This window comes from Takifugu rubripes, unplaced genomic scaffold, assembly GCF_901000725.2.
Source record: "Takifugu rubripes unplaced genomic scaffold, fTakRub1.2, whole genome shotgun sequence".
Classification (NCBI taxonomy): domain Eukaryota; kingdom Metazoa; phylum Chordata; class Actinopteri; order Tetraodontiformes; family Tetraodontidae; genus Takifugu; species Takifugu rubripes.
Window position 1 is genome coordinate 152,838 of NW_021821640.1, and position 26,971 is coordinate 179,808.

Below are 26,971 nucleotides of genomic sequence, written 5' to 3' on the forward strand. Positions count from 1 at the left end.
CTCGGGCTCATTCATTCAGTGGGAGCAGGTTCTGGTTCTGTTCTGGTTCTGGTTCTGGTTCTGGTTCCGCACCACCCTGAGACCGGGCTCGCTTCACGGTGCGTCTGTCTGGACGCGTCGTGGCACCACAGAAGAAGAAGAAGAAGCCAAACGCCAATGGGACGAGAAGGCGCTTCTCTGACCGTTGCACCAGCGGCCGTGCACGTTTCTACCCCCCCCCCGCAAAGAGAAGAACCAGGAGATCCAGGTCAGGAGAACCAGGAGATCCATGGCAGGAGAACCAGGTGAGGAGAACCAGGAGATCCAGGTCAGGAGAACCAGGAGATCCAGGTCAGGAGAACCAGGTGAGGAGGACCAGGGCCTTTGGCAGGAGAGAAGGTTATTCAGGAGCGCCGGTAACCGGGTTTGCTCTTCAGTACGTGAACCAGAATCAGCTGGAATCATTGTTGGTATCAGGGTCTGTTGCTGCCCTGAACCTGCAGCTGGTCCTCGCAGACACCTGGCACGCACGTGCGCGTATATTGGGGCGCGAGAGGACGCGACCTTCCTGAATCTGAGAGGATGCGACCGCGGCGTGTTGGGAAGACCAACGCGAGAAACACCTGACTCATTAGAAACACACACGTGACCTCGGTGGCGCGTCGCACCTGGGGGAGGAGGCGCGGGAGGAGGTGCGGGAGGAGGCGCGGGAGGAGGCGCGGGAGGAGCTGCGGGAGGAGGCGCGGGCGGAGGCGCGGGCGGAGGCGCGGGAGGAGTCTGCAGCGGAACTCCTTAAACCAGGAGGAGAAGCAAAGAAATCAGCAATATGCTGTATTTAGGTCACCTCCCAGCCGGATGTTGTCAGCCAGGCTAATGACGGAGGACAGGGACGGTGAGGTCCTCGCGAGGCCCCTCAGAGGCTGCAGCGCGCGCTGCTGACACTATGCGGCCGGACAGTCGCGTGTCGGACAGAATTACGTTCATGGCGGGAGGAGCCTCCCTAATTGGCCCGGCAGAGGGGCGAGGGCGCGAGGGAGCAGTTGGCCGCGGAGTGCGCGCGGACGCTCGCGGCTCTTGACTGCTGAGCGAGTGTGAAAGGCCAGACTGCTCGCCCGGGCCTGGGGGGCCGCGCAGGAGCCGCCTGCTCTCACCCGCAGAGAGGGCGTCAAAAACAATGTGACAAGCCGTGTGAGTGCGTGCGTGCGTGCGTGCGTGCGTGCGTGTGGCCCGCAAAAAAAAAAAAAAAAACAACCCCAAAACAGAATCATTGCAACGGAATCTGCCGACAACAGCGCCTCGGTGTGCGCGTGAATCCGTGAGGAGAGCGTGAACCCTTGATGGGTCGGTCCCCCCCCCCCCCCCCGGACCCCCCCTCCCGGACCCCGGGACGGTGACACCGTGCGCGCTGATTGAAATCTGATGTCGCGGTTGACATCTGCCTCCCCAGCTGTCACTGCTGCACCGCTTATAATTACAGCTGCCGCGGAAGGGGGCGCGTCGGTGGTCCCCCCGACACCTTGTCTGCCCCCCCCCCCCCGACAGCCCAACGCGGTGCTCTAATGCGCAGTGACACCGACGCCTGGACGCGCGTGCTGCCGGTCCGGATGACCGCGTGGGTCATTTACACGCTGTCAAACAGGCCACAGAAAAGAGGGACGCGGCATCGATGGCTTCCAGATATTCTTATATTTATGTATTCAAATAAATAAATATATATTCAAATGAATAAACCGAAGAGGTGAAAATAAAGACGCGGAAATGGTGAATTAATTTAGCAGTGAGAAAAATAAAATGAGGAGGCGAACGGGGGCAAAATGGCTCTGTAGTGTCCATGTCTGTCCACGCGGTGGCGGTGTTGACGCGCATTTCACGACATTCCCACAACAGGATGGAATCAAGTCCGGATCAACATTCCTATTTTCTTACTTCTTATTTCTGTCCTCGGAAAATCTATTTATATTTTACTATTAAGTGATTAATAGTGATTTACTATTAAGTGATTTTCCTCTTTTTGTGTGAAGCCTGGATGTTAAACGAGCATCATTTGATTATCCGCCATTTAATTTGTCTTTGAAATTAAGCCAGAAACTCATGTATTTATGCAAATTTATAGCCTCGACATGATTAAAATCAATTTACTGAGCATATACTGCAGTTGTGGGAATGTGGTCACCAGGTTTTTCTAAATTATTATTATGGGGGGGGGGGGGGGCTTTTGACAGAACCAGCCCTGCAGAATAAAAGAGCGAACCATAAGAAATTAATTCCGCATTCGGACAGGCTTCCCTCCACATTCCTCTTCCCACTGGTCCCAAAAGCAGCTGCCCGCCGCGGCCGTGGCGCCCCCCAGCGGCCACGGGAGCGCGCCTCCTCTGGGGGAAAAGGGTTCCCCCCTCCACCTCCTCGGTTCAGCAGGCTCTCCCTTCCAGGATCTTCTCGTTGCGCCACCAAGGCCGCGTCCTGATCTGCGGGTTCCAAAATGGAGGCTGTGTCCGTCCAGTCGTGCGGGAGGAGCGGCGGCATCGTGGTAAAACGCGGGCTGAGTAGAAACAATGGCGCGAGCAGAAAGTTGCTCGTCGCTGCGCGGCGCCTTCGGGCAACTTTGCGCACGCGGCAGACTCGGTTTCTGCTCGATTTGATGCATTCTAACCGTAAAGTTGTGACTTTTTAAGTGCAGCGTAACAAAGGCTCTGGTGTCGGTTCCCCCCAGCTCACGGACAACTGGCCCGGGTACAGTCTGGACCTGTTCTGCTACCCAGCACACTACAGCGGAGATTTGGACTGCGTCTTCATTCCACACGGCATGATCATGGACAGGTAGAGCCCCGCACTCGGGACTGTTTGACCTTCCTGCGCGTTTAATCGGGAACTCCACGTGTTGTCTGAGATCTGATGGGCAGAAGAACCCCTGAGAGTCCAGAAACACTAGTTAAAGCACCAGTCTTCCCTCTGGAGACTGGACTGATAGTGGCTTCCAGAACATCTGTTCTTGATCACACATCACTCTTAACGTCCTCTTGAGCTTAACAATCTGTCCCGAACCCACTTTTAAATCCTTTTTTTTGCATTTGTGCAGGATTCAAAGCACATTTCTGAGCTTCGGATCCCAACAGTTGATCATTTAAAGCAACGGTTGCAGTGAAGCTTTAATATTTGCTCTCTTGCACCGCTGGTGGTGCAGCTGACCTGAGCTGAGCCCCCCCCAGGACCAGACTGACCTGAGCTGAGCCCCCCCCAGGACCAGGCTGACCTGAGCCCCCCCCAGGTCCAGGCTCTGCTGCTGTCAGAGGAAGCTCACCTATTGTGTCGCTGCAGGACGGAACGTCTGGCGCGCAACATCATGGACGAGCTGGGTGACAATGACATCGTGGTGCTGTGTGTGCTGAAGGGGGGGTACCAGTTCTGCGCTGACCTGGTGGACCGGATCAAAGCTCTCAGCCACAACTCCCAGCGCTCCATCCCAATGAGGGTCCATTTCATCCGGCTCAAAAGCTACCTGGTGAGCTCACATGGCTTCAGAGTGTGGGAGTTCCCTCCCTCAGAGGGGGAATACGTATCTTTAATTAATATTAGGAATGTTTAACGTGGTTTCCTGGATTCTGTTCCCTCAGAACGACTGCTCCACAGAGGATCTGCACATAGTTGGAGCGGAGGATTTGTCTTTTTTAGCTGGAAAGGTAAAGTTCTCCCTTTAGGACCCTTCTAGGCAGCCTTTCCTACTGATGTGCAGCCTCATTTAGTTATTCCTCCCCCTCCACCCTAATGGTGTGGGCTCCTGCTAGCAAACGAACAGTCACGTGATGGAGGGGCAGTGATGGAGAGGAGCCTCAAGGGGGCAGCATTTCCCGTCATGTCCTCCCCAGGAGCTCGTCCGGCCGTCCAAAGATGGCCGCAGACCTGCTGCTGAGCAGCTATCACTGGAGCTGAGTGAACACGGCTCAGGCCTAAATAAACTGAGCACTCATGGACACACACACACACACACACACACCCAGGCAGAGGGGCCCTGCTTATTGTCACCAGCACACACACACACACACACACTTGGTTTTTTCCTCACTAGATAGTGGCTTTTTGTTGGTGTCCCCCTGCATGTTTACACACCATGATAATATTAGAATAATATAAAAATGACACTCTAAAACTCAATGTTGACACATTTATCTCGTGTGTGAATGATCCTCGGAGGCCACCGTAGGTTCTCCCTCCTGTGAGAAAAGGGGAGGGGCTTAATACAGCTGTTTTCTTGCACCTCTCCGCTGCTCTGGCCCTTTAAGGGGCCGTTTTTAAGGATCAGCATGATTTTATCTGCAGAGTTGACCGACCTGAAGGGCTGTTTCACCATATCTGAGTGTTGTGAGTCCATCCGGGCCCCTCTAGGTGTGATACATCAGCTGATCCCAACATGCTCGTCCCCACGCGCTCCTGGGCTGAATCAGGTGTGGCACAAATGCCTGAAACATGAATCGGCCATGATGTAGCGCGCTTGAGTCACCGCCACCCGCTCTGCTGTGTATCTTTAAGCGTGCTTGTGAAATCCCTGAACTCCCCGCCATCCACGGCTAAATTTAGTCGCCCGTTTGTAGCAGAACGGTGCTGTTTTTCTCTGGAGGGAACCAATTCTGTGTCTCGATTGGCCCCGTGTGTGTGTGTGTGTGTGTGTGTGTGTGTGTGTGTGTGTGTGTGTGTGTGTGCGTGCGTGCGTGCGTGCGTGCGTGTGTGTGTGTCCCTGCAGATGGCGCCGTACCTGTCGTCTGCTTTAATGGCCGGCTCCTTCCTCCTCATTTCTCCAGGGTTTTCCTCCATCTGAATACGTCTGTATGAATAATGAGGCCCGAACGCAGCACGACTGCACGCTCGGCTGAACCCTTTGTTAGAAAAATAGAACAATCCGCATAAAGTTACAAAGCAGTTGTTTTTAAATGAGTTGTGTTTCCAGTGTTGACCTGGCCCAGTGGAACTGAGGCTTGGGTTACAGGCTCCCCCGTTCCAAAGAACAACTGCAGAATCTCAACTATTTGAGTATGATAATGGAAAAAAGGCAGCTGCTGGGATGGATTTCCCTGTCTGCTCCCACTCAGAAGCCCGTCGAAGAGCATTTCCTCGTCAGTCTCTCGTGTTCAGACGTCCGCGTGCACCTGATTGTGTGGTTGATGTGAAGATGCTGCAGTTTCTCTGCTCATTAATTCCTCTCTTCTCTCCCGACATGCTGCCATAAGAACGTCCTGATTGTGGAGGTGAGTCCGGCTTCTTCTCTGCTGCAGGACTTTAGCAGGAATCTGTCCAAAGCCGTTGGAGTTTCCCACTTTGATCACGCCGACCCTCCCACGAGTGCTCCTATCTCGACCTTTATTGGAAGCAGAAATGATATTAAAGAAGAGAAATGTGGCTATTCAGGGATGCTTGTTCACAACCACCTGATTAAACGGGAGGTTAAAATGGCAGCCGCTACTCAGGTCTTTTTGGTTGTAATAAAATGACCATAACCAGCGTGTCGGCATGATTTTACGGAATTAAAGCCGTGAGCTTATTTCAAATAAATGAATCACGGAGGGTGGGGCGTTAGCAAGGGCATGCTAACATGCTAAAGTCTACTCAAAACCAGACCTTTGCCACTGGTCTAAGCAGGTTTATGCTAGAAACGTTACAATGGTGATGACTACGGGTGCAGAGGGGTCAGTCAAGGCGCACGTTGGGAATAAAACAGGGTGATTAAACAGAAGGGTGCTAAAGGAGAGAGTTGTTGTCCTCGACCAGCTGATTTCCTATAATCGGCCCCCTCTTAAATTAAAACAGAACTGCGCATCAGACGCGGCGTTCGGAGAAACCCTCCGCTTGCGTAACCCCGCCACTGCCTGACTTCTCCCTTCCCCTTACGCCAGCGTCACATACTGGAAGTCTGGTTTTGCTTTGCGCCCTAATGCTGCCGTCCGTTCCCTAGGCCATCGTGGGCACCGGGAAGACCATGAAGGCCCTCCTGGAGCACGTCCAGGCCTTCAGGCCCCAAATGATCAAAGTGGCAGCGTAAGTGTGGCGCCGAGCCCCGGGGGGACCCTCCCGCCTGCGCCATCTGACCGCTGCTGCTGTTGTTGTCCTCAGGTTGCTGGTGAAGAGGGTGTCCAACACCTGGGCGTACCTTCCTGACTGTAGGCATCGCCCCCCCCCCCCCCGAGCTCGGACTCTGGGGTGATTGTAATTGCCTTTTGTCTTCATTCCAGACGTCGGCTTTGAGATACCCGATCGGTTCGTCGTGGGATACGCCCTGGACTACAACGAGTATTTCCGCGACCTGAACGTAAGCCGGAGCGTTTCGGGGTCAGGAGTCCTTATGGGAGGGGTCACGAAGCGTGTCTGAGGCCACCGTGGCGTGCTGCTCTGAATCGTCATCTCCTCTGATTTCAGCACATCTGCGCCATCAGCGAGGCCGCAAAGATGAAATACAAGATTTAGCAGTGACAACACACGACACGTCGCAGCCCTGTGAGGATGTTTGGCTCCAACCCCCCCTCTGTGGAGGTGTAGCTGCTAGTTCTGTCGGAGGGGTACCATAGCAACAGCGGCGCGCTACAGCTTTCCATGCTCTTCACCTGTTCGTGCCTTCGTCTGATGCCTCGGGAGCGACTCACCTTTTCCTGCTCGGGGGCAAACAGGTCGGGTGTTGACTGCAGGACGCAACATTCCTCCACTCATGTTGGGAGTCTGCAGCGTAACACTCCAGAGACGCTGGAACCTGTTCTACATTCTGTTTTAGGGGATTTTTAGATGTTAACATTGAAAGGGAATCTGTTCGAGACCCCTGATTGCGTAATACTGTTGAAACATGATTCTGAACGCCACAAATAAAAGGAAATAAACCCAATACAAATAAAGACGCAAGTGTGAAGGACTTGTTGCGCCATGTTTCTGGATGGTAGAACACTGGAGGTGGAACTGGACAGCTTTGTGAAACTCTCCTCCCTGAAGTGACCCCCGCCACAAAAGCTGCCATTCCCAGAACAGGTGGTATTCCACGTCGGAGAGGAGGGGGGGGGGGCGAAAATCCCAACATTTATTTCAGTCAGCATTCCGTCTGTGGAGTGTTTGATCATCTGCTTTTAGCGGCCTGACGGGGGACAAAGACGGGGCGCCACGTGCTGTGCGGAAACTCGCATTCCTCACTTTCAGCCACGTGACTCCTCGTTAAGCCTCGTTGTCTTAAATGCAGGAGCCAGGCTATACGTCCCCGGTTCTGTTCTGGTCCAGGTGGGTCTGGAGCCGAGCGGCGCCGTCGCAACGCTTTATCAGCGCGGCGGCGGCTGCTTGTTGTAAGAGCGCCTCTGATTGGTCCGCTCAAATACAAGCGCGGCGGTGATTGGCTGAGAGCGGCCTGTTGACCGAAGGTGGATTTCCCTCGGAGGGGAGAAGGCTGGAAGCAAAAATTCCAGCCACACAACTGCAGCACGCGCCTCCCCCGAGCTGGGCTGGAATATCACCGGGAACTCGTTGGTAGCCAAACTTTCTGGAACGATGACACGGTTTTGCTCCCGGGGGGCCTCCACGCAGCTCTTCCCGCTCTGGCGACTCGCTTCTGGGGAGTAACCGGCTGGTTTTCGCCAGCTCGCGATGCCTCGCGACTCAGGTAACTTTGTTTGAACTCCAGCCGTTAGCACCGATGCTAACCGCAGCTAGCCTGCGCTCGCCGCGATAAACGGAAGCGTTGCGGGCGCCGCTGCGGGACCGAGTGACCGCGTTTCGGAACTCCTGTTAACCGCGAAGAGGAACTTCTCTGGCGGCCCGAGAACAACAGCTGCCGCCGAGCCGAGCTCCGATAAACGCGCCTTTCCGAACCAGAACCCGACCACTTACGAACCAGCCGCGACCGTGGAGCCGGGCGGTGCGTGAGATGTGCGTGGCTGCGGGGTAAAAGGTAGTGGCCCGTGGCTTTGCCCACTTGTTGCCGACCATGATGCCCACAGCCCGCCTCCGGGGGGGGGCGACACTCCGAACCAGCAGTGGGAGAGTTCGGGGGGGGGGGGGGCGACACTCCGAACCAGCAGTGGGAGAGTTCGGGGGGGGCGACACTCCGAACCAGCAGTGGGAGAGTTCGGTTGGGGGACAAAAGAGAGAATTAAGCTTCTGTAAGAGGACACTGTTGGACTTTTAATGATCTCTGGTACCGATCACGGTACTTGTGACTAACGAGGGGGGGCACCCTGTTGGGTCCCATCTGGTTCCGTCTTTTCGGGACACATCAGACCACGTGAGAGGAGAATTCTTCCGAAACCAAATCCAACATTTGCAACTCTTTCACAAAAACAACAGGTGGATCAGGAAGCCCAGCCGACCTGGAGGTGTGAAACCAGCTCCCTGGACCCGATTGTCTTCCACCTCCTGGGGGAACCTTTTCCATGTGGCGGGTCAGGGATGACGGGGTTGTAAGGTCGGAATGATGGCGACCCGTCGGGTCCAGACCGGCGAGGATGAGAGGAAACAGTCCAGATCCTCCTTCTGCGAGGTAAGAGGCTCTGAAAGGGCTCGTTCAGAGTGTGTGTGTGTGTGAGTGTGTGTGTGTGTGTGTGTGTGTGTGTGTTTGGGGGTTGTGGCCCTTTGGAGCAGCTGTTCGGGTTGGTGACAACAGTCGGGTGGTTCTGCTCTGTCACGGCGCCGCCACCAACGACTGGACGCTGCTGTGGGTCAGCTGGGGGAGGCTGGTGCTGGGGGAGGCAGCCTGTGGATGGAACCGTGGCCCCCGGCGGGTCAGAACCGGGATCCAGGAGAGGCGGGTGCCCCCACAGGCTGGGGGCCTCTGGGGGTCAGGCTGTGACCTTTAGGGGAGCAGATGGGCCACCATCTGCTCCACAAGCATCTTCTCTGGGAAACTTCATGTTTGACCACATGAAGACGCTTCAGCTTTGGTGTGATGGTCATGTTTGGTGGCTCCAACGATCCCTCCTCCTGATTAGTGTCCATTAAAACAATCCCTCCTCTTGATTAGTGTCCATTAAAACAATCCCTCCTCTTAATTAGTGTCCATTAACGACGTCCATATCGTCCCTTTAGTTGTTATTTGAGCTTTTCCACAACACTTTTTACAGTATTTTTATTCTTGCATTTCCGTTGACTTTGTGTCCTAAAATATCACATCTGCTCTGGCCGTGTGGAGGTGGTTCGGGCAGCTGCTCTGGCTGCACGTGCACGCGCACGTGCACAGGTTACAGCGTCTAAACGCACCAAACTGGTGCGACAGTGACGCTTCTTCCCCCTCTGAAGAGACGTGCAGCTTCTTCAGCAGCTCGTGCATTAGAATCAGGGGAAAGTGGAAGCGAATGAGCTGAGGCTCCATATTTAGAGCCGTGCACGCCCGTTAGCAGGCTGCACGGCCCCACAATCAGCCTCATTACGGCTTTATCTCATTTAGGCGAGCTGCCCCCCACCCCCACCCCCCCGCACGCGCTTTGCACGGGTAACTGATGGCAATCGGAACAGAAAATTGGCTCACAATTGGATAGAAGACATCCGTTACTTCCTGCGGCGTTCTGGTGGCGTCCAGGACGAGCCGTGTGCTGTCGGGTTTCCTCTCATCCCAGCGAGTGTCCAGGGAAAGCAACGCATCCCGACGCCTGGAGGTGGCGCCAGGTGGCGTTTGTGCCCGGACCAGGGCGCCACCGGGACACGACCACACAAAGGAAACGCTGTGATCCGATAACCTACCGATTCCCCCTGAAGCCTTATTCCCATCCCCAGGCGACAACAGTCGGAGCGCTCTGGTGCCATAAACACCGTTGGAGCGTCGTACATTTGTCCCGTAAGGACGAGCGTGTCGAGAGGACGCGCGTTCGACCGGACGCCCGCCGGGTTCAGGCGAGTGGGGGGTGATGATGATGGTGCCTTCGTCTGAAGGTGGCGCCGGGCATCTTCTGAGGCTCCATTGATGATCAAAGCTGCTTCTCCCGGGGGGACGAATGTGTGTCGAGGCTCCCGACCTCCATGCTGGAGCGCCCTGCGGCCCCCGCCTCGTCGCCTCCTGCCCCCGCCTCGTCGCCTCCTGCCCCCACAGGCATGAGGGCGGTGTGGAATGTGACGCCACACCAAGACCTGGCTTCCCTCTGCTGCTCCAGCTGTTCGCTGGCTGATGTCACGTGATGCTGGTGGTGATGTCAGCGGCCGTGTCGCCGCTCCTGGGTTCTAATATTCCCGTGTTTTTGGTGCTCACAGCCACAGATGTCAGCAGCTGGACTAACAGGAATGCTGAACACCCCCCCCCCCCCAGACGTGCACGAGATGAAGTAAACACCGTGGAGAGTGCTGAACCACTCGTGTGTATTTATTTAAGATAGAAGCCCTGTGGGGGTTTGCCATGTGACGTTTGACTCAGAGTGCAGCGTGTGCACACGCTCGGTTCTTTTAAAACCATTGGACACTTTAAAAACACCTGCCCTGAGTGTGCAGATCACCTGTGTCGGGTCCGAGCGCTGTGGAACCCCTGTGTCCCCTCTGAGACGCGTCTGCAGAGTTTCTACCAGCAGAGCAGAAGAGGCGTGGAGAGTCCTCGCCCAATACATCGGCCATTGTGGTGATTCACAGATGGCTGAGAGGCACTACTTTCTGGGCAGCCGGGGACGGGTGCATGTTTGGACGTGGGCGTAATGTTCCTGCCTGTCTAATTTGGGACAGATGTCTTCTACAGATGTGTCCCCCAACTCTCCCATTTGTCTCCAGTAAACTCAGCTGTGTAAGCTGAGGCAGCTGTGGGGGGGTCTGGAATGTCACAGTGCCTTTAGCTGGGCCATGCTAACCCTGCTTGGCATGTGCCTGTGAGGAGCCCCCCCCACCCCCCCCTCTAATCCACATCTAATGATCTGAGAGTTGGAAACCGCCCCGTCCTTTTGTCGCTAACGCCACGCCGGCAGATTACCGGTGGCTAGACTGGGAGAAGTTTGAGCCGCGCCGGCTCCAGACATGTCACATGACCCAGAGCCTTTGGCCGGCTATGGATTTGTAGCGCCCATCCTGAGATCAGACAAACAACAACAACAACGACTTGGAAGCGCCACCATCACCTAAGAAGTAAAACTCAGCTACACAGTAGAACCAGTTCAGCCAGTTCCATTAAATATGGGTGTCAGCTGCACCTGCAGCCTTTTTTCCCAGGACAATACGGCGCCTCCTCCTACTGTACGTCTCCTTAGCATCATTTTGCTGCTGTTTTAACGTGATCAAGTGTTTAAATGAACGGTCTGTTGCTTATCTGTGTTCCCTGAAACGTGGGTTAGCTCCTTGGCTAATCCCTGCAACACCCCGATCATGAGGGAGGGCTTTGGAAAACCCCGGAGCATGGAACGACCTGCAGGGCGGCTCCATCCTCCTCACGCAACACGTTGTTTCAGCCTAAAGATGACTTGATTTACTCAGACTGACCAACCGTTTGCCCAGAATATCTGCCCCAGCGGAGGTAGCGTCAACGCCAGCTCATCAAATTCCTCACATTGTGGGGACAGTCTGTGCTTTACAGGAGGGGGGGGGTTATTTGAGACGGGATGAGGAAAAAAAACACCCTTTTTTAGCGTGGAAATGGGAGAACAAGGTGTTCAAGAGCGGCTGACTGGGGGAGGGAACATTTCCTCCTGAATGAGCCGCAGGTACGCCGCAGGTGTGCTATAGCTAGCTGGTAAACACTGGGATGGCGCTACAATCCTGATGTGTTCACCACCTGTGGAGAAATGTGGATTGGCCAGTAATAAGCTCACGGCTTCTGTTATTTCTCTGAATAGTTCCTGAGTGTAGGAGACATGTTTTTATTAATTACTGGGTGAAGCTAATGACGCCGTTCCGCTTCTTCTGCGCAGCAAAGTGCTAAAAGTTGCCCGACATTATCCTGCGCAGCTCACCTGACCATTAATCAGCAACTCTGTCAATAATCTCAGTATCGAGTTGAACCCCCGAGAGGGTGACAGAATGGCCGTGACCCGTGTTCCACCTTTAATGACCACACGTTTCCGGCGAGGGCGACTGTGGCTAATTCCCGTTCCTGTGGCAGCATGAATCCCCAGAATGGAGGCGCTCGGCCGGCTCTCCTGCCGCCCAGCCCCCGGCGGACGAGGAGTTCTCCTGGCCCCGGCCCAAGACCGTGCTGCTGCAGCGGACCGCCCAGGGCTTCGGCTTCACCCTGCGCCACTTCATCGTGTACCCGCCCGAGTCGTCCCTGCACCTGTTCCCGGTGAGCCCCCCCCCCCCCGCCCGTGGGTGAGCCCGTGCACGGTGGCGGCGCAGCAGCTGACGTGCTTGTGCTCTGTTGTTACAGGAGGACGAGCTCGGCCGCAGAGGTAAGCAGAAAACCTGCCCGGTCCAGCACGCGTGACCCTCGGCTCTGCTGAGTCAGGGCGGCGCCTCCGACGTCCAGTCGCTCTTAATCCGGCCACTCTTTGGCTCCTTTTGATTCCTTATGTGATGGGAACAATGTCTGCCTTTGACCCCTGCGGGGGGGCGGGCGGTCCGGTCCGGTCAGCACCGCCTGCTCCGGCCCACCTCTTTATGCTCGCTCACTTTTGTCCTTCTGTCCATAAAGAGACGGCCTCAAATTTGCAGCATTGTTGCGCGTGAGCCTCTTTCTGCTGCTCGTCCTGACACCGTATTGTTGTGCACGTTGCGTAGCCCAGCCCAGCGACCCCCTACCTGGCATAACACCCCCCCCCCCCCCCCCCAAATATGGCCCAGCTTTCACAGGGAGCATCAGGCTCTGTTGACTGACATTTGTCCCGGTGGACGTTGGACACTTGGACAGTGTTCACGTTTGAGGACCAGTTCTGGGACTTGTGCTCATGTCGTGCACTGAAAATGGTTTTGACAGATTATTGAGGCATGTTTGCCCCTGGCTAAATTCAAAAACATTCCCTGACAAAAAGCCCCTCTGTCTGTGGGAGGGGGGTCAAGGGTGGGTGAAATCTAGTCTTTCATAACTGAGTAAATGTTGAACGGCCTCAATAAGTGCTCATCACGGTCGTGGGGAGCCTATCAACAATGGCTCTTGTTGTTATAAGTTGTTTATTTTAGTGATTGTAATTACCGTAAAATAGCAACAATCAGGTCCGTATTTTTCTTTGTGCCAAACGATTTACTAAATTTACTTCTGGCTTGGGTGTATTACAGCTTTATCATATGTTGACGCACGATACATCCAAAGGCTTACAAACAGTCAGTTCCTTTAGCCTAGATCACATGGTTATAACATGTATATAAAGAGCTGTAATAACAGTGGTGCAGTACCCGGGTTCACCGCCAGAGGGGGCATGTTTGGTAGACCACTGGGCTGCGTGTAAATTCTCATCCTTATTCCTCTTGTGTCTTAATTACAAAGCATCTTATTTGTTGGGAGGGAAAAGTGGTTGGAAATGTTCACTAATAAGGTGAGTCGCTGTGGTGCCAGCGCCGGTCTTCTCACCACCAGAATGTTAACTACCCGGGGCATGTTTGGGCCGCCCCGACCGTGCCCAGGGCCTTTCTCACCCTATAAGAGTGGGACTTGTGCAGCCGAGCACACTGCCGCTTTACACTCTCCTTAATGTTTCTCTCTCACGCCTTCTCTTTTTTTCTGCAGCCTTGCAGCTGCTAGGAGACAGGAGCAGCATGAGCAAACAGGTTTTCTGTCTTTAGCTGTAATCCACCTTTATCAAAGCAGATCATACCCCATCAACATTCACGGTTCATATTTGTGCAAAGCTTCGCCATCTGATCTGCCATCATAATGTGGTTTCACATGCCTCCAATCTTGTGACGCACCTCCCAGTGCTCCTCTCATTATTAAACATAGACATTCTCTCTTCTCAAATGTCAGCAAGCATTACTCCTCGGCCCGGGGTGGGGGTCAAAGTTGGGTCTCATTCCACAGAAAGTGAGATGTTTTCTGGAAAGACTTGCTGACTTTTAGGGCCCTTAAATCACTTCTGATTTTTAACGGGCTTACAAATGGATTTTGGGATATTTACAATCCTCTTTCTGTAGGGAGGCAGCGGAATAGGCTAGAACCCATGGACACTATCTTTGTAAAGCAAGTGAAGGAAGGGGGGCCTGCCCACGGAGCCGGGCTCTGCACAGGTAAAGACACACCTTTGGCTACCGCTGCCACAGAGTGACGGTGTACGTTTGGACTCTTCGCCACTCGCATCACTGCTTTTCAACACGTCAGGTGATCGACTTGTGAAGGTGAACGGCGGGAGCATCATAGGGAAAGCCTACGGCGAGGTGATATCCCTCATCCAACAGAGGTGGGTAGAGTGGAACTGGAGCAGCCACGGACTGGTCACCGCCCCCTGCTAACGCTCTCCCTTTGCCCCAACAGTGGGGAGTTTCTGGAGCTCTGCGTGATGCCAAAGGACGAGGACATTTTACAGCTGGTAAGACTTCCTGTCATCCCTGAAAAATCCACCTCAAACGTGGCCTGGTTGAGTTGTGGGTCGTCCCGATGTCCCATCGGAGTTCTTTATTTAGAGCTGTGAATCAGGCCAGAGCCGTTCTGTCCTCTGTGCTCTCGCTCCTGCTGGAAAGGCTTCGTCCTTCTGGGAACGGGGAGGAAAAGGCAGCGGCTATGTTTCCATCCTCACTGAGCATCTTCTAGAGAAGCGTGAGGGAGATGCGCTCCCCTCTTCCTCTGTGCCCATAAATCTCCCCCCATGGGCGTATTTTTAGTTGACAGCCTGTTTATGGTATCTGGAATGAAAAGCGCTTGACTATTAATTTTGCTCTTAAGGTTCCTGTGTCAGTAATCAATTCAGAATTTGGAATCACTTATCACCAAACCTCTATGTGTGTGTGTGGTGTGTGTGTGTGTGTGTGTGTGTGTGTGTGTGTGCACACACAGCCTCTTTACACACCTAAAAAAAAAAAAAAAAAAAAAGGACTATTTTTAAATCGTCAGTCGTGACACAAAACATGTATTAATGTGAGCAGCCTGGCTGATGAGCAACAGCCACCATAAGAGGAGAATTAGCAGAGACGCTAGCGGGGTGACATTACGCCGTGGGAGGCAGCACCCACTGACTGCTAGGAGACCAACGGCGGTTGCTTAGCAAAGAGCCCGAGTGCATCTTCAGGCAGGGAGCCGAGCGGTCGGGGAAGCATGAAAGCCTCGCAGCTGAAACGATGAGCCGAGGGCAGAAGATATCATCAGCTGGCAGCCCCGCGCTCCGAACAGGTTGATGCTGCGCCGGGAAAAGGAGAGAATAAAAGAGTGGGAGGGGGCTCCACCGCCACAGCTGAATCTATAATCAGCAGCTGCTGCTGCTGTCATGTGAGCGCCAGCGGAGGGAGGGAGGGAGGGAGGCACAGACTGGAGGCACCTTATTCAGTTAGGGAGGCGTTCTGACGGCAGCTACACAGGAAAATGGGCAGCTAACTGGGGCGAGCCGGTGCTGCTGCCACCTCTCAGACGACTGCCTGGCACGGGCAGGTGGTATCATGGCAACCCTGCCACATCCCCGTGCAGCGCCGCTTCGTCTCTAGGGTATTTTTAGCGTGCCAAGCCCCGACATGGCTGTGGCTGCGTTGGTGCCATGTGTTTTTTGCTCTGACGGGATGTTTCTCTCTGCCGTTTCTGCTGTTTCTCTGCATGTTGTAATGGCAGCCCTTTTCTCTGGGAGCTGCTAACCAGGTAAGTCGGCAGCCAAACGGGCGGCCTCGCCGTGTTGACGTGTCGTCTCTGCTGTCCTTTCGTGCGTACGTTGTGCACGTCTCGTCCGTCGTTGACAGACGTGGTCGTGCAGGCTGTGTTGTCGCTGTCGTCATGGCTGTCAGCTCTGTGTTGTATGTCAGCATGTGTGGATGTTAGAAATGGCCGATGCCGCCTGCTCACAGTACCTGTTAGAGTCCGCCCGCTCGTGGCCGTTCCGCTGTCCACCCAGTGACGCCTCGCCCGTCTTTGATCCCGCCAGACGCTCCTATCCTGATAAAGGCTCTTGACCTCTGAACTTCCCCAACACTCATAAATACAATCAAAGCAGAGCAGTTTATGTAATCTTGAAATGTGACTCCTGCTGAAAGGACCAAAGTCCACATACTTTCACACGCCTTTTACTCGTCATGTTGCGACAAAAGCAGCTGTTGAGGGATTCAAATACACATTAGCAGTGAGAGCCAACTTCTCCAGAGGATAAGGCAGCTTTCTGGGCCACGTCTGTGGGCCCGTCGGGCTAAAGTGGCTAAATGAAGATATCGGTAAGATGGGGTTTGTGTTTTCATCGCGTATCTTTATCACCCAGCATGCGTTTGTTACATTCAGACCAGCGATAGCTTGAAATGGGTCCTTACAACTGGGGTATTAACCACGTGTGTGTACAGGTGCTCATTTCTTCCAACAAAAATGGGGCAAACGTGGGCAAAACTTGTTTAATTGCACTTCTAAATCTGTTTGGTAGAAGGTATTTTCAAATTCTCTTTAAATATTGCACCAGGAGCGCTCTAAATAAGCAGCCGATGAAGTCTACTCGGACACCTCTGAACTGCCGACGCCTCCACTTCCTCCAACTGCATCATGTGCTGCCCACGCACGCACGCACGCACGCACAACCAGTAGCGTTTGTGATATCACGCTCCGCTTGTCTCTGAGCATCCAGTCGTGTGCTGCTAAATATTACACAGGATTGTAAATGCAGCCTCCGCCTCTCGTAACCTTCTCTGATGCTCTGTCTCCAGGCCTACTCTCAGGATGCCTACCTCCGTGGCCACGGTAGCCACAGTGGAAATGCCCATCACATTCCCGATCCGCCCCCGATATGCTACCCCAGAGTAGACGTTAAGCCTCCGGGCATGGCCCAGGCAACAGACCCGACGGAGCCGGTCAGCCGAGGGCCGAGCGCCCCCGCTGACCATGGGTACCGCAAAGAAATTACTGTGCCCCCGTCTCCGCCTCCTCCCAAATACTTCCCAAAAAGCCAAATGGCTGTGTGCATGCGCGGTGATGGTGTGAGGACTGTTGTGGTCCCCCCCGATAAGACCCATCTGGGACGCGTGGGTCCGGCACACAGGAAGGATTACGTGGACCATGTTCCTGGCTGGGGGAGGCCTGCATCTCTGGCCCAGTATCCTCACCATCGTAAGAACGATCTCTACCCAAGTGGGCCAGGGATGATTTCATATGGCGGCCAGCCGCCTCACTACCCTGCCAATCAACAAAATATCGATTGGCGCACTTACCAGACTTACAGGGACTACATAGGCGACAAAGGAATCCATTCCCACAGCACTCGGACCATCCAGGAGAGGCTGGACAACTTAAGAGCTACGGGTCACAACGTCTTTGGTGCTACACATCACATTCCCTGGGGTGACTGGGGATCCAGGGGGGTGCGGAGGAGAAGCACCTCCCATGAGCGCTCATACCAGGGGCCTCCACCCCACTTTCAGATCGCTCCTCGCAGCGCCTCGCAGGACCGCATGCTCAGCGCAGAGAGAATCAGCCAGACCAGGAACTGGCCACCGCGAAGTGTATCTCAAGACGGCCTCGTGCACAAAGCCCGGGCACGCTCTACAGACTATGTCGACCCTGGAGAGCTGGCCTGGCCCAGCGAGAGGAGGGCAGGTTATGGACGGGCTGACCAAGGCACGAGGCCCAGCAGGCAGTCCGCTCCCCGACAGGCCCTGCTCTACAGGCCTTCTGCTGCCCACAGCGCTGGCGTGAGAGGGCCTCCCGCTGCCTCTCTCTACAGCAAAGGACCAGATTCCCTCCAGACCCGGTCCTCGCCCATGCTCTCGGAGAGACCCTCACACTTTGCAAAGAGTGCAAGTGCCGAACATTCTTACGTCGACCAAAGAGTTGCGATGAAAAGTGGCGGTGACGGGAGCAGGATGCGGGCTGAGAGCGTGAAGCCTGCTGAGGCCTGCAGAGAGACGGTGGTGGGACACAGGTCTTCCTCCTGCTCTGCTCCCAAACAAATGCATCAGAGACCCAGCATCCTCAAAACCTGCTCACCAGGACTCCCAGAGTCAGCTGAACGGACGAAGCCTGTCAGAATCTGGGGTTGTTTTGAGAGAGAAGCCTCCTCCTGGGAAGAACCCCAGTCCTCTGCGACACCCTTCCTACATCCTGGCGATAACTGATGACGGAGCAGATTCCAGCGCAGATGTGGCCACGTGCTGGCTGCCCAACGACGCACGGCGAGAAGTGCGCATGCGAAGACTTGAGGAGCGCCACACCTCCTGTTCCAGAGCAACTTGGACCAGTCTCTGGACGCCATTCCATTCATCGGTATGAGTTTAATCCCTTTTAATGCTTCAAAATGCACATCTTTCCAATCTGTGTTGACGTCAAATGCTTGAGAGGTTTGAAAGGATACATCTGGAATTATGCTTATTAATGTGGGTTTGTGGCATTTGGTGATTTTTGTGGGATATTCAGCTTAACCAGCTCTTAGCTGAGGGACGGCTTAATCCTGTGGAAACGTATCGATTTTTCTCTGCTCCTCTCCTGCAGACTGGTTCTGCGATGTGAAGTGTCCCCGCATCACCATTATTGTTTAAATGGGTTTAGATTATTGCTTAAAAGGGTGTCTGCAACGACCGTCTCGCTGTCCACAGAAAGTGTTCAGTGGGAGCACATATTTGGAGGTGTCTTTCATGCTGAAATCCCTGTTCATGTCTGCTTTAAACCATTTAAAATGAGCTTCTTTAGGGGTTCCATCGTGTCACGCTAGGTTGCTAATATAGAAAAACCAGGTCGGAGGCAGCTGCTGCTGCCTTTCACCCTTTTGAAGCAGTTAAAGTGGGATTGAGTGTGTCTGCGAAGCAGAGGGTCACGCGTTCACACGCCTTAGCTGACCCGAGCTCGTCACCGTTTAAACAGCTCGCCAGTAAATAGAGCAGCATTCACCAGGACAGTGCAGTAATGGGGTCGGTTCTGTGTTTGGATGTACTCGTATGATGCTGCGGCTGCTCGATGCCCAGCTGCTCGTGATTTCCTCTGCAGTTCCCGCCCTCACCACTACGGGCTCCCACCTTGCAGAGGAAAAGTGGTATTTGTGCGAGGCACCAGGTGCAGACAAAGCGGCCAAATGGCTCGGCCACTCTGGGCCTGGTGCTCCGGCCCAGTAGAACAGGGCTTTGATTGTATAGCTCAGCTTCCATCAATAGGCCGTTTCAGACTGGTACCAGAGTACAATCCATCTTTTTAATTTGTCTTGTCCTCAGACAGGTCTCATCCTTGTTTCTGCACAGCCAGTTTCCTGCTCATGCTTCAGGGATTCTAAAGTATATTTAGCTCTGTTTGTTGTTGGGCTGGAACGGCAGACGTCAGATCGATGTTGGGTGGTTATTTGTCTGTCACGTGGAGCAGAAAGTCTTCAGCATGTTCTCCAGAACAAATGTTAGCTGGGACAGGATGGCGTCCTCGTCCCTTGGCCTGGTTTAAAATCGAGATCGCCCCAAAAGTAGGACAGTTGCTTTTAAATTTATCTCCTAAAGCTTGTGGGTGCAGCGAGGAGCGTTGGCCTCCGAGCTGACGGAGTAGCAACTGAAGAGCTGGTCAAAGGTCGTGCAACGTCTTGTACGCTTTAGCTGTCTGACGTGTTCGTGGTCTTTATTGGCCTTTATTCTTCCAACCTTCTGAATTCCTGAGAAGAACTATAATTATTCTCTTTGGTAGATGAGCCAATCAGCCCCAGCGTGGACCAGGAAGCAGCTCTCATTCCACCCTCTGCTGTCATATCTGTGGCACAATCTGTAACAACAGGTACCTCCAGCCCAGGATCACCCTGCCCTCCCATTCGTCGCCAGCTGTCACATGACCAAGGTGAAGCATTCTTTTGGCCTTTCGTTTGTTTACTTTTGAGTCGTCGCAGCGATATAACGTCGAGATACTCATTTTTTACACGCTTCACCGCTGTCAGTAGTTTTCCTAACCCTCACCCTTCATCGCTGTATCCAGAGTCCCTGAGAAGCGCTCTGCTGGAATCTGAGACGGTCAGCAAATCGGAGCGGTCCAAATCTTATGATGAAGGTCTGGAGAGCTACCAGGAGGAGGGCAGAGGGTGCGTGTCGCCCGGGATTATTGGATTGCTTTGGTCGTTTGTGTATTAGTGCTGAGCTGTGGCTCTGTCTGCCCCTAAAACGCTGTTGCTCTGTTCTCCCGCTCCTGTAGGAGATCCTCCAGTAAGCACATGCCCAGTTTCAGGGTCTTCAGGAAGGTGAGCAGCGTCAGTCTCCCCCACACCGACGGTCACTCTGGTTTTAGACTCTTCTTCTGTTAATATTGTGGTCTCCTCTCACTCGCAGGCCCTGGATGGACATAAATTTATCGGGGATCGAAGGGATTCCTTGTACATCTTTGAAGATTCCTCCAAAGAAGGGCTGCTCAATTTTAGGCAACTTGCCACGGATAAAAATAAGGTATGACTGTCGGGCGGCCCGCCCCAGTACATCCGTGTCTGGTAATGTAATTATTCCTCTCTCTGCGTCTCCGGTGCAGCGTGTCGGTGGTGGGATGAGGGCGTGGAAGCAGATGTATGCTGTTTTACAAGGTCACACCCTCAGCCTGTACAAAGACAGGAAGGATGCGCAGTCGGACGAGGACCCGCTGCCAATCAGCATCAAGGCCTGTCTGATTGACATCTCCTACAGCGACACGAGACGCAAGAATGTTCTGAGGCTCACCACCTCCGACTGTGAGTATCTGTTCCAGGCAGACGGGAGAGAAGACATGCTGACGTGGATTCGTGTCATCCAGGAGAACAGTAACCCGGATGAAGAGGTGTGTTGCCCGGATCGGGACCACTTCTGCCCTACAATCATATCCAGCAGCGATGTTGCGCAACCACCCTCCCAGAAATTTGGGGCGTCATCGTTACGGGTCGGAACCCATCGCAGAAGTAGTTCTGACTGGCTTTCATCTCTTTGCAGAATGCGTCTGTAACAAGTCAGGATCTAATCAGTCGAAAGATCAAAGAATACAACCTGATGAGGTGGGCGGGCTGTGGTTGGTGGTATTTTAAGCACGTTTGAGCCGCTCTTAATATTTCTATACATTTGAAATCCAGTGCCCCCAGTAGCAGGTCGGAACCCTCCCCTAAAGCCGCCCGCCAGTCTCTCAGCATCAAACAAGCGTTCCTGGGGGGTAAATCAGAAGGCAGGATCCACAGCCCTCATTCCCCCGCCAGGGGAGGGCGGAGGGGCGCTCAAAGGTAAAAACCCCTGTCTGAAGGGGCCGGGGCACTTTTCTCACCACACGCGGGTCATTTACGTGCATTTAACCCGCCAGATGAGGCCAGTCCACCACGAGACAGAGCTGCCTGGAAACTTGGCATTGCAGGAATCATGAGAAGACCCTTTGAGAAAAAGACCCCCGCTGGGGTCATGTTTGGAGTGCGACTGGACGAATGTCCGCCGGCACAGACCAACAGGGTGAGTGTCGGTCGGAGCCGTGGTCGCCGTCTCAGAGATGTTAGCTAGCATCCAGCTGTGTGGCATGTCCACGTGTAACGCTCTCCGCCACGTGCCCTGTCCTCCCTCCTCGCCCTGTCCTCCTGCAGTTTGTCCCTTTGATTGTGGAGGTGTGCTGTAAAGTGGTGGAGGAGCGAGGGCTGGAGTACACCGGCATCTACAGGGTTCCTGGTAACAACGCTGCCATCTCCAGCATGCAGGAGGAACTCAACAGCAAAGGCCTGACGGACACGGACGTCCAGGAAGACGTGAGTGTCCACGCTGCTGTCATGGCAACATGGGTCGGGCCCTCAGCCTCACGTCTTTTCCGTCTCTCTAGAAATGGCGGGACCTCAATGTCATCAGTAGTTTACTCAAGTCTTTTTTCCGAAAGCTTCCAGATCCTCTGTTTACCAACGGTGAGCTCGGCACCTCCACACCAGACTTTCAGGATGCTCAGTGTTGAACGAATGTTTGCCTGGTCTGTTTTCAGAAAAGTATGCAGATTTTATCGAAGCCAACAGGATCGAAGACTCAGCGGAGAGGTTAAAGGAGCTCAGGCGGCTGGTGAGCAGGAAATCCATCGTCTCTGTTTAAAGGGAATTCTCAAAGTTCATCCCGGCATTCTGCGTCTGAACACTCCTGCAGATCCACCAGTTGCCTGATCATCACTTCGAGACGCTGAAATTCCTCTGTGCTCATCTCAAGAGAGTTTCCGACCACTGTGAAAAGAATAAGGTGGGTGTTCCGTCTGCAAACGCCTTCCGGTGGGATGTGACTCCGCCTCCTGATGGAAACCCGCTCTCCTTCGGACCTCTCCTCCTCAGATGGAGCCTCGTAACCTGGCGATCGTGCTGGGCCCCACGCTCGTCCGAATGTCTGAGGACAACATGGCCAACATGGTCAACCACATGCCGGACCAGTGCAAGATCGTGGAGAACCTGATCCAGCAGTACGACTGGTTCTTCTCGGACGAGTGTGACGAGGAGCCTGTGGTGCGTGACGAGTCCCCCCCCCCCCCCCCCCCCTTACCCGCCTCGTGTCTCTGGCTCAAGTCTTGTCTTGTCTCTGCTCCAGACCACGGCTGAGCAGGAGAGCACAGTTCAGTCTCAGCCGGTGCCCAACATCGACCACCTGCTCTCAAACATTGGGCGGACGGCAGCCTCACCTGGGGAGGTCTCAGGTAAATCCCCGCCTGGCACAATGGCAGCACTGTTGAGTTACAGCATAAACGAGGCTTTTAAAGGTCTTAAGTCTTCCCTGTTTTCTTTGTGTTGTAAGGGGAAAGGTTTTCAGTCGTTTCTCAAATGATTTGAAAACCTTTGCTCTTATTCTGTTTACTTTTCTTTTATGGGTAAAGGTCCAGTTTGCTTTGACATTTGATTTTTTATTTTTGTTTGTTTGTTTTTAGACTAGACATGTTGTGCATTTGTTAATTTGCCTTTTCCTTCTTTTCCTCTTGTTTAAGTGCTTTTCTCTTCCTGTTTTACCTGTGTTGAGGCGACCACTCGGTTTCTTTCAGTTCTTTTCTTCCCCTCCTGCCGGCCTCTGGCAGAACCCTGGCATGTTCTCCCCCAGAGTAACTCGTAACACCCAGAGATCCATTGAACGTTGATCCTTTTGCCTTCTGACCAGTGTGTAGTGTGTTGTCTCTCTCCCTTATCCCTGTCCAGCACTCACACATTACCCAATTTTGACACAGGCCAAGTGGGCGGCGTCTATCACTCGATGATGTCACTGATGGACTCAGTGTTGTCAGTGATGGACAGCTGGGACTGTCGGAAGAAGGACGAGTGTTGCGCCACTGTAGCTGCCTAGTCTGCAGAAACCCACAGCTCTTTAAATTGGGCCAAAAGGAGGAAAAAAGATTTTAAAAAAGAAAGAAAGAGAAGTCGGTGTTTGTTTGTTTTTCCTGTGGTGTGCACGTCTCATATTTAAACCAATACCCTAACTGAAGGGCATACAGAGAGGTGCTGCTGTACTTCCTCTGAAAGCCCTTCTGCTGTCTCTTGTCTCTAAAGCTGATCCAAAGGACAAGTAGCATGGTACGGTCCAACTCGCGCTCTCCCACCCGTGTGGCGTAATGGGTCGTGGTGTCGGAGGGGTGGCTCTGAGCCGGGCGCTTCCCCAGCAGCAACGCGGTCCCGCCCAAAACAGCCCAAACATGCGCCCACGCGTGCCAGATCAGTACTGACACGGTCACGCGGTCGAAGAGCGGCGGACCGGGAGCATGTAGCCGGGCCCATTCCTCCAGAACTCTTTGTTTTTAGTTCTCTTGATTTTGAGGCGTCTCCACTAGCGTCTCTTTGTTTGGTTTGTGTCGTCCTTGTCGTCATCCAACATTTAAGACATCACCGTGGTTACCGATCAGTCCCGTGCACTTAATACTTGAGCCCGTTCTGGGTTGTAGCACTCATCATTCAGTATTTCCTGACCTGGGCCGATCTGCTTGTCTTTGAGGTTTCTTCTTCTGCTGAGCCAGATCAGAAGGATGTGTGGACACTTTTGTTTGCTTTTATGTTTAGAACGGCAGGCTACACATTAAGGCCCCCCCCCCCGCCTGCTCAGGAGTTAATCTAGCTCAGAGTAAGGGCCTTCTTCCCACTCCGCTAAGGCTTGCCTGCGCCCGCTGTATGGACCACGACCCATAGCTCACCGACCTGTTGGGCTCGGGCCCTTCCGTCTGAATCAGAGCCGATCGGATCACGCCCGCCGTCCGTGGTGCCTGACAGAATGGCTGCAGCTGGCGATGCTCCGTGACCGATGTCTGTGATCTGCTGTGAGCATGAGCTGCTTTGAGTGTCTCGCCGTAGCGCTGTGCTCGCACCGCCCTCAGCCCTCCATCTCTGGCCTCCGTCTTCAGGAGCTTCCCACATTTCCTCGTGTGTTGTGCCTCATGGTGTTTCCCTCTGTGTGTGAGCCCATCGCGCTTTCATTCAGCTGCTTTCATCCACGCTTTCGTGAATCGGCCGATTCTCTTCGTGACGGCGCCTGTTGGAAGGTGACAGACTTGCTAACCGCTGTTCTCTTCCATACAGATTCAGCCTGTAATGACTCCTCCAGATCAAAGGTAAGATCCCTGGGACTTCTTCACCCATCCACCCACGACCGCCTCCTCCCATCAGCTGTCACACCTTTGCTTTTCTGCCTCCAGGGCTTATGGGGGTCAGGGAAGGATCAGTGTAGCAAAGAGATGCTGCGCTCCTCCTTTTTTGCCAGCCGTAAACGCAAGAAGCCCAAGGACAAAGCACAGCCCAGCAGCTCAGACGACGACCTGGACGCTGCCTTCCCGAGGAAGGAGCTAGCAGGGGAGAGCCAGCAGCAGGCTTTCTGGTCCGCCGCCGGCCGGACCCAGGAGGAGGAGGAGGAGGAGGAGGAGGAAACGGATGAGACGGTGGAGCGAGAGGATCAGAGGAACAGCTCGGAGGAACAGCTGGACCCCCCCTGAGAGGAAAGAGTCTCTGTCCTGCAGCCTGGTGTCGCAGCCTTCTCCCCCTCTGCCTTCGGAGCGCTCGCCCTTCCCTCTTCAGCCCGGCTCCCCCTGCGCCTCCCCCTCACACTCCCCCACCCTCGGCTACCGACTGCCAGTCGCCCACCTGTGTTGTCCGTCGGACCCGCCCTCGAACTACGACGACACGGTGTCCGACCTCGGTACGATGAACAGCACCAGCTCTCACGCATCGGTTCCCCGACCGAGGCGGGGGCAGACGGCGGTTCAGGGTCCGGAGGCGGGCCCGAGCGGCCCCGGTGCGGAGGTTTGCTCCATCACCTCCGACTACTCCACCACATCGTCCATGACGTTCCTGACCGGCGCCGAGCTCAGCACTCTGAGTCCAGAGGTGCAGTCGGTGGCGGAGAGCAGGGGCGGCGACGACGCAGACGACGAGCGGAGCGAGCTGGTCAGCGAGGGGAGGGCGGCGGAGACGGACAGCGAGAGCGACCTGTCCGTGTTCACAGTTACCAGGAGCGACGGGGCGCAGGAGGCGCCGCGGCCGATCCCCTCGCACCGGCTGATCGAGTGCGACACGCTGTCCAGGAAGAAAGCCGCCCAACAGAAGGCCACCAGCCAGACGTCGCTGGAAGCAGCCCCGGGCGACAGGGACTCCAGCAGGCTGGCGCGCGCGGTGGGCTCGGCCACAGGCCGCTCCACGGGCAGCCTCGCCGCCTCGGCCCGCGGGGAGCTGGACAAAGCCGAGCCCGCGTGGAAGCTGAAGATCACCGACAGGCTGAAGGTGCGCCTGCGCGTGTCCGTGGACGACATGTTCGGCGTGGGCAGCCAGAGGAGCCGGTCTCCAGAGGGCCGCAGCAGGAAGAAGAACATCAGGCGCAGGCACACCATGGGGGGCCAGAGGGACTTCGCAGAGCTGTCCGTGTTGGGGGACTGGCCCGTCCACATGGGCTCGGGCTCCCGGTCCGAGCTGTCGGCTGTGGACCGGCTGAAGCCCAAGTGCAGCTCCCAGGACTTCTCCATCAGGGAGTGGATCGCCCGCGAGCGCCACCGCACCAGCAACCCCGAGGTGAGCCTGGACCTCTGCGACCAGCAGGCGGAGCCGCGCAGGTCGGACTCTCAGAACCTCGGCGCCTCGTCCTCCTCCGAGGCCCCGCAAGGCTCGGCCGAGGTGTCGAACGGGGACGTTCCCCAGGGTAAGAGCCTGAGCCTCTCGGCCACAGCTCACCCACACAAACTCACCAGCTCCCAGGTGGTCCATTCCCGCTTCTACCAGTACCTGTAGGGGGCGCTGACTGTCGCTGCGCCCCGTCAGTCGGGCGTCCCGACACGTCTGTCAGTGTCGTGTCTGTCGTGTGACCCGTGTCAGTGTGTGAGCATGTTGTAAAAAAACAAAACAGTGTGTGTTTGTGCTGCTCACGTGGAGGAGGAGACGCTTTTACCTTTTCTAAACTTCTGGACAACCCGACTGGCCTGTGCGAGTGGGGGCGGAGCCAGGCTGGGAGCGGGGGCGGAGCCAGGCTGGGAGCGGGGGCGGAGCCAGGCTGGGAGCAGCGAGGCTTTAACGGTGAACACCTTTTTGGAATGACTAGGGAATAGAGGACAGATTTTTAGTATCGCAGAGGAACTATTTTTGTGTCAGAGAACTATGATGTTGTGTGTCAGTAACCAAATGAAGAATGTATAGACGCTTGCTGTAATCCTGACTAAAGCTTTAGAGGCTCCTTTCATTCTCAAGTGTACATATTCTTATTTTTCTGTGTACTTGAATTGTGTTGTTTTTGGTACAGCCCGCGTGGACTGTCACGACCTCTCTGCTGTCAAAGGGGCCTTTCTGAAGGTACAGAGGTTTCACTGGCCTTATGCAAATTCTGGGTTCGTTTCTCATTGGTTTAGTGGCCACAGGAGCCGGGAACAACAGCCCTCTGATGCAAGAGTGAACAAAACACGGAAAAACCTGGGTGGGAAAATCCCCTTTCTTCACAATAGGAAGTGCCTCGTCATGAAATGTTTAGGGTGCCATAGTGTCTCCGTCAAGACATGAAGCTTCTACTGTGAACGCCATTTTTACTGTCGTCATTCTCCAGGTTTTGTATCAAGATGCTGAGCTTCCGTTCCCGAGGCATTCCACTCTGGTCTTAACGTCTTTTCTACGCTTTTTTTCCC

At 54.6% G+C, this 26,971-nt stretch overlaps 2 protein-coding genes across 2 annotated transcripts; both read left to right on the forward strand.

Annotated features, from left to right (window-relative positions):
• The first annotated feature begins 2,272 nt into the window (after positions 1-2,272).
• On the forward strand, positions 2,273-6,858 carry prtfdc1b (phosphoribosyl transferase domain containing 1b). Its single transcript, XM_029832312.1, has 9 exons — positions 2,273-2,506; positions 2,690-2,796; positions 3,295-3,478; positions 3,591-3,656; positions 5,199-5,216; positions 5,921-6,003; positions 6,079-6,125; positions 6,198-6,274; positions 6,382-6,858. The coding sequence occupies exons 1-9, from the start codon at positions 2,459-2,461 to the stop codon at positions 6,427-6,429; spliced, it is 678 nt and encodes a 225-aa protein (XP_029688172.1). The 5' UTR covers positions 2,273-2,458; the 3' UTR covers positions 6,430-6,858.
• Positions 6,859-7,294: 436 nt separating this feature from the next.
• LOC101072293 (rho GTPase-activating protein 21-like) lies at positions 7,295-26,530 on the forward strand. Its single transcript, XM_029832313.1, is given in 27 exon segments — positions 7,295-7,597; positions 8,281-8,473; positions 11,996-12,175; positions 12,260-12,281; positions 13,957-14,049; positions 14,141-14,219; positions 14,294-14,348; positions 15,575-15,601; positions 16,642-17,842; positions 17,844-18,151; positions 18,154-18,193; positions 19,586-19,732; positions 19,868-19,970; positions 20,081-20,126; positions 20,215-20,328; positions 20,408-20,689; positions 20,839-20,900; positions 20,976-21,339; positions 21,468-21,626; positions 21,698-21,776; positions 21,851-21,924; positions 22,006-22,095; positions 22,185-22,352; positions 22,435-22,540; positions 24,396-24,427; positions 24,512-24,796; positions 24,798-26,530. Coding segments are annotated over 26 exon segments (5,475 nt in total). The 5' UTR covers positions 7,295-7,597; positions 8,281-8,407; the 3' UTR covers positions 26,091-26,530.
• The last annotated feature ends 441 nt before the right edge of the window (positions 26,531-26,971 follow it).

What these genes read in the sequence shown, in the direction of transcription:
- prtfdc1b (XM_029832312.1), top strand. Translation starts at nt 2,459, where the DNA reads ATGGAGGCTGTGTCCGTCCAGTCGTGCGGGAGGAGCGGCGGCATCGTG. An exon ending in CACGGCATGATCATGGACAG is followed by an intron (nt 2,797 to 3,294) that starts GTAGAGCCCCGC and finishes GTGTCGCTGCAG; the next exon opens with GACGGAACGTCTGGCGCGCA. An exon ending in TCCGGCTCAAAAGCTACCTG is followed by an intron (nt 3,479 to 3,590) that starts GTGAGCTCACAT and finishes CTGTTCCCTCAG; the next exon opens with AACGACTGCTCCACAGAGGA.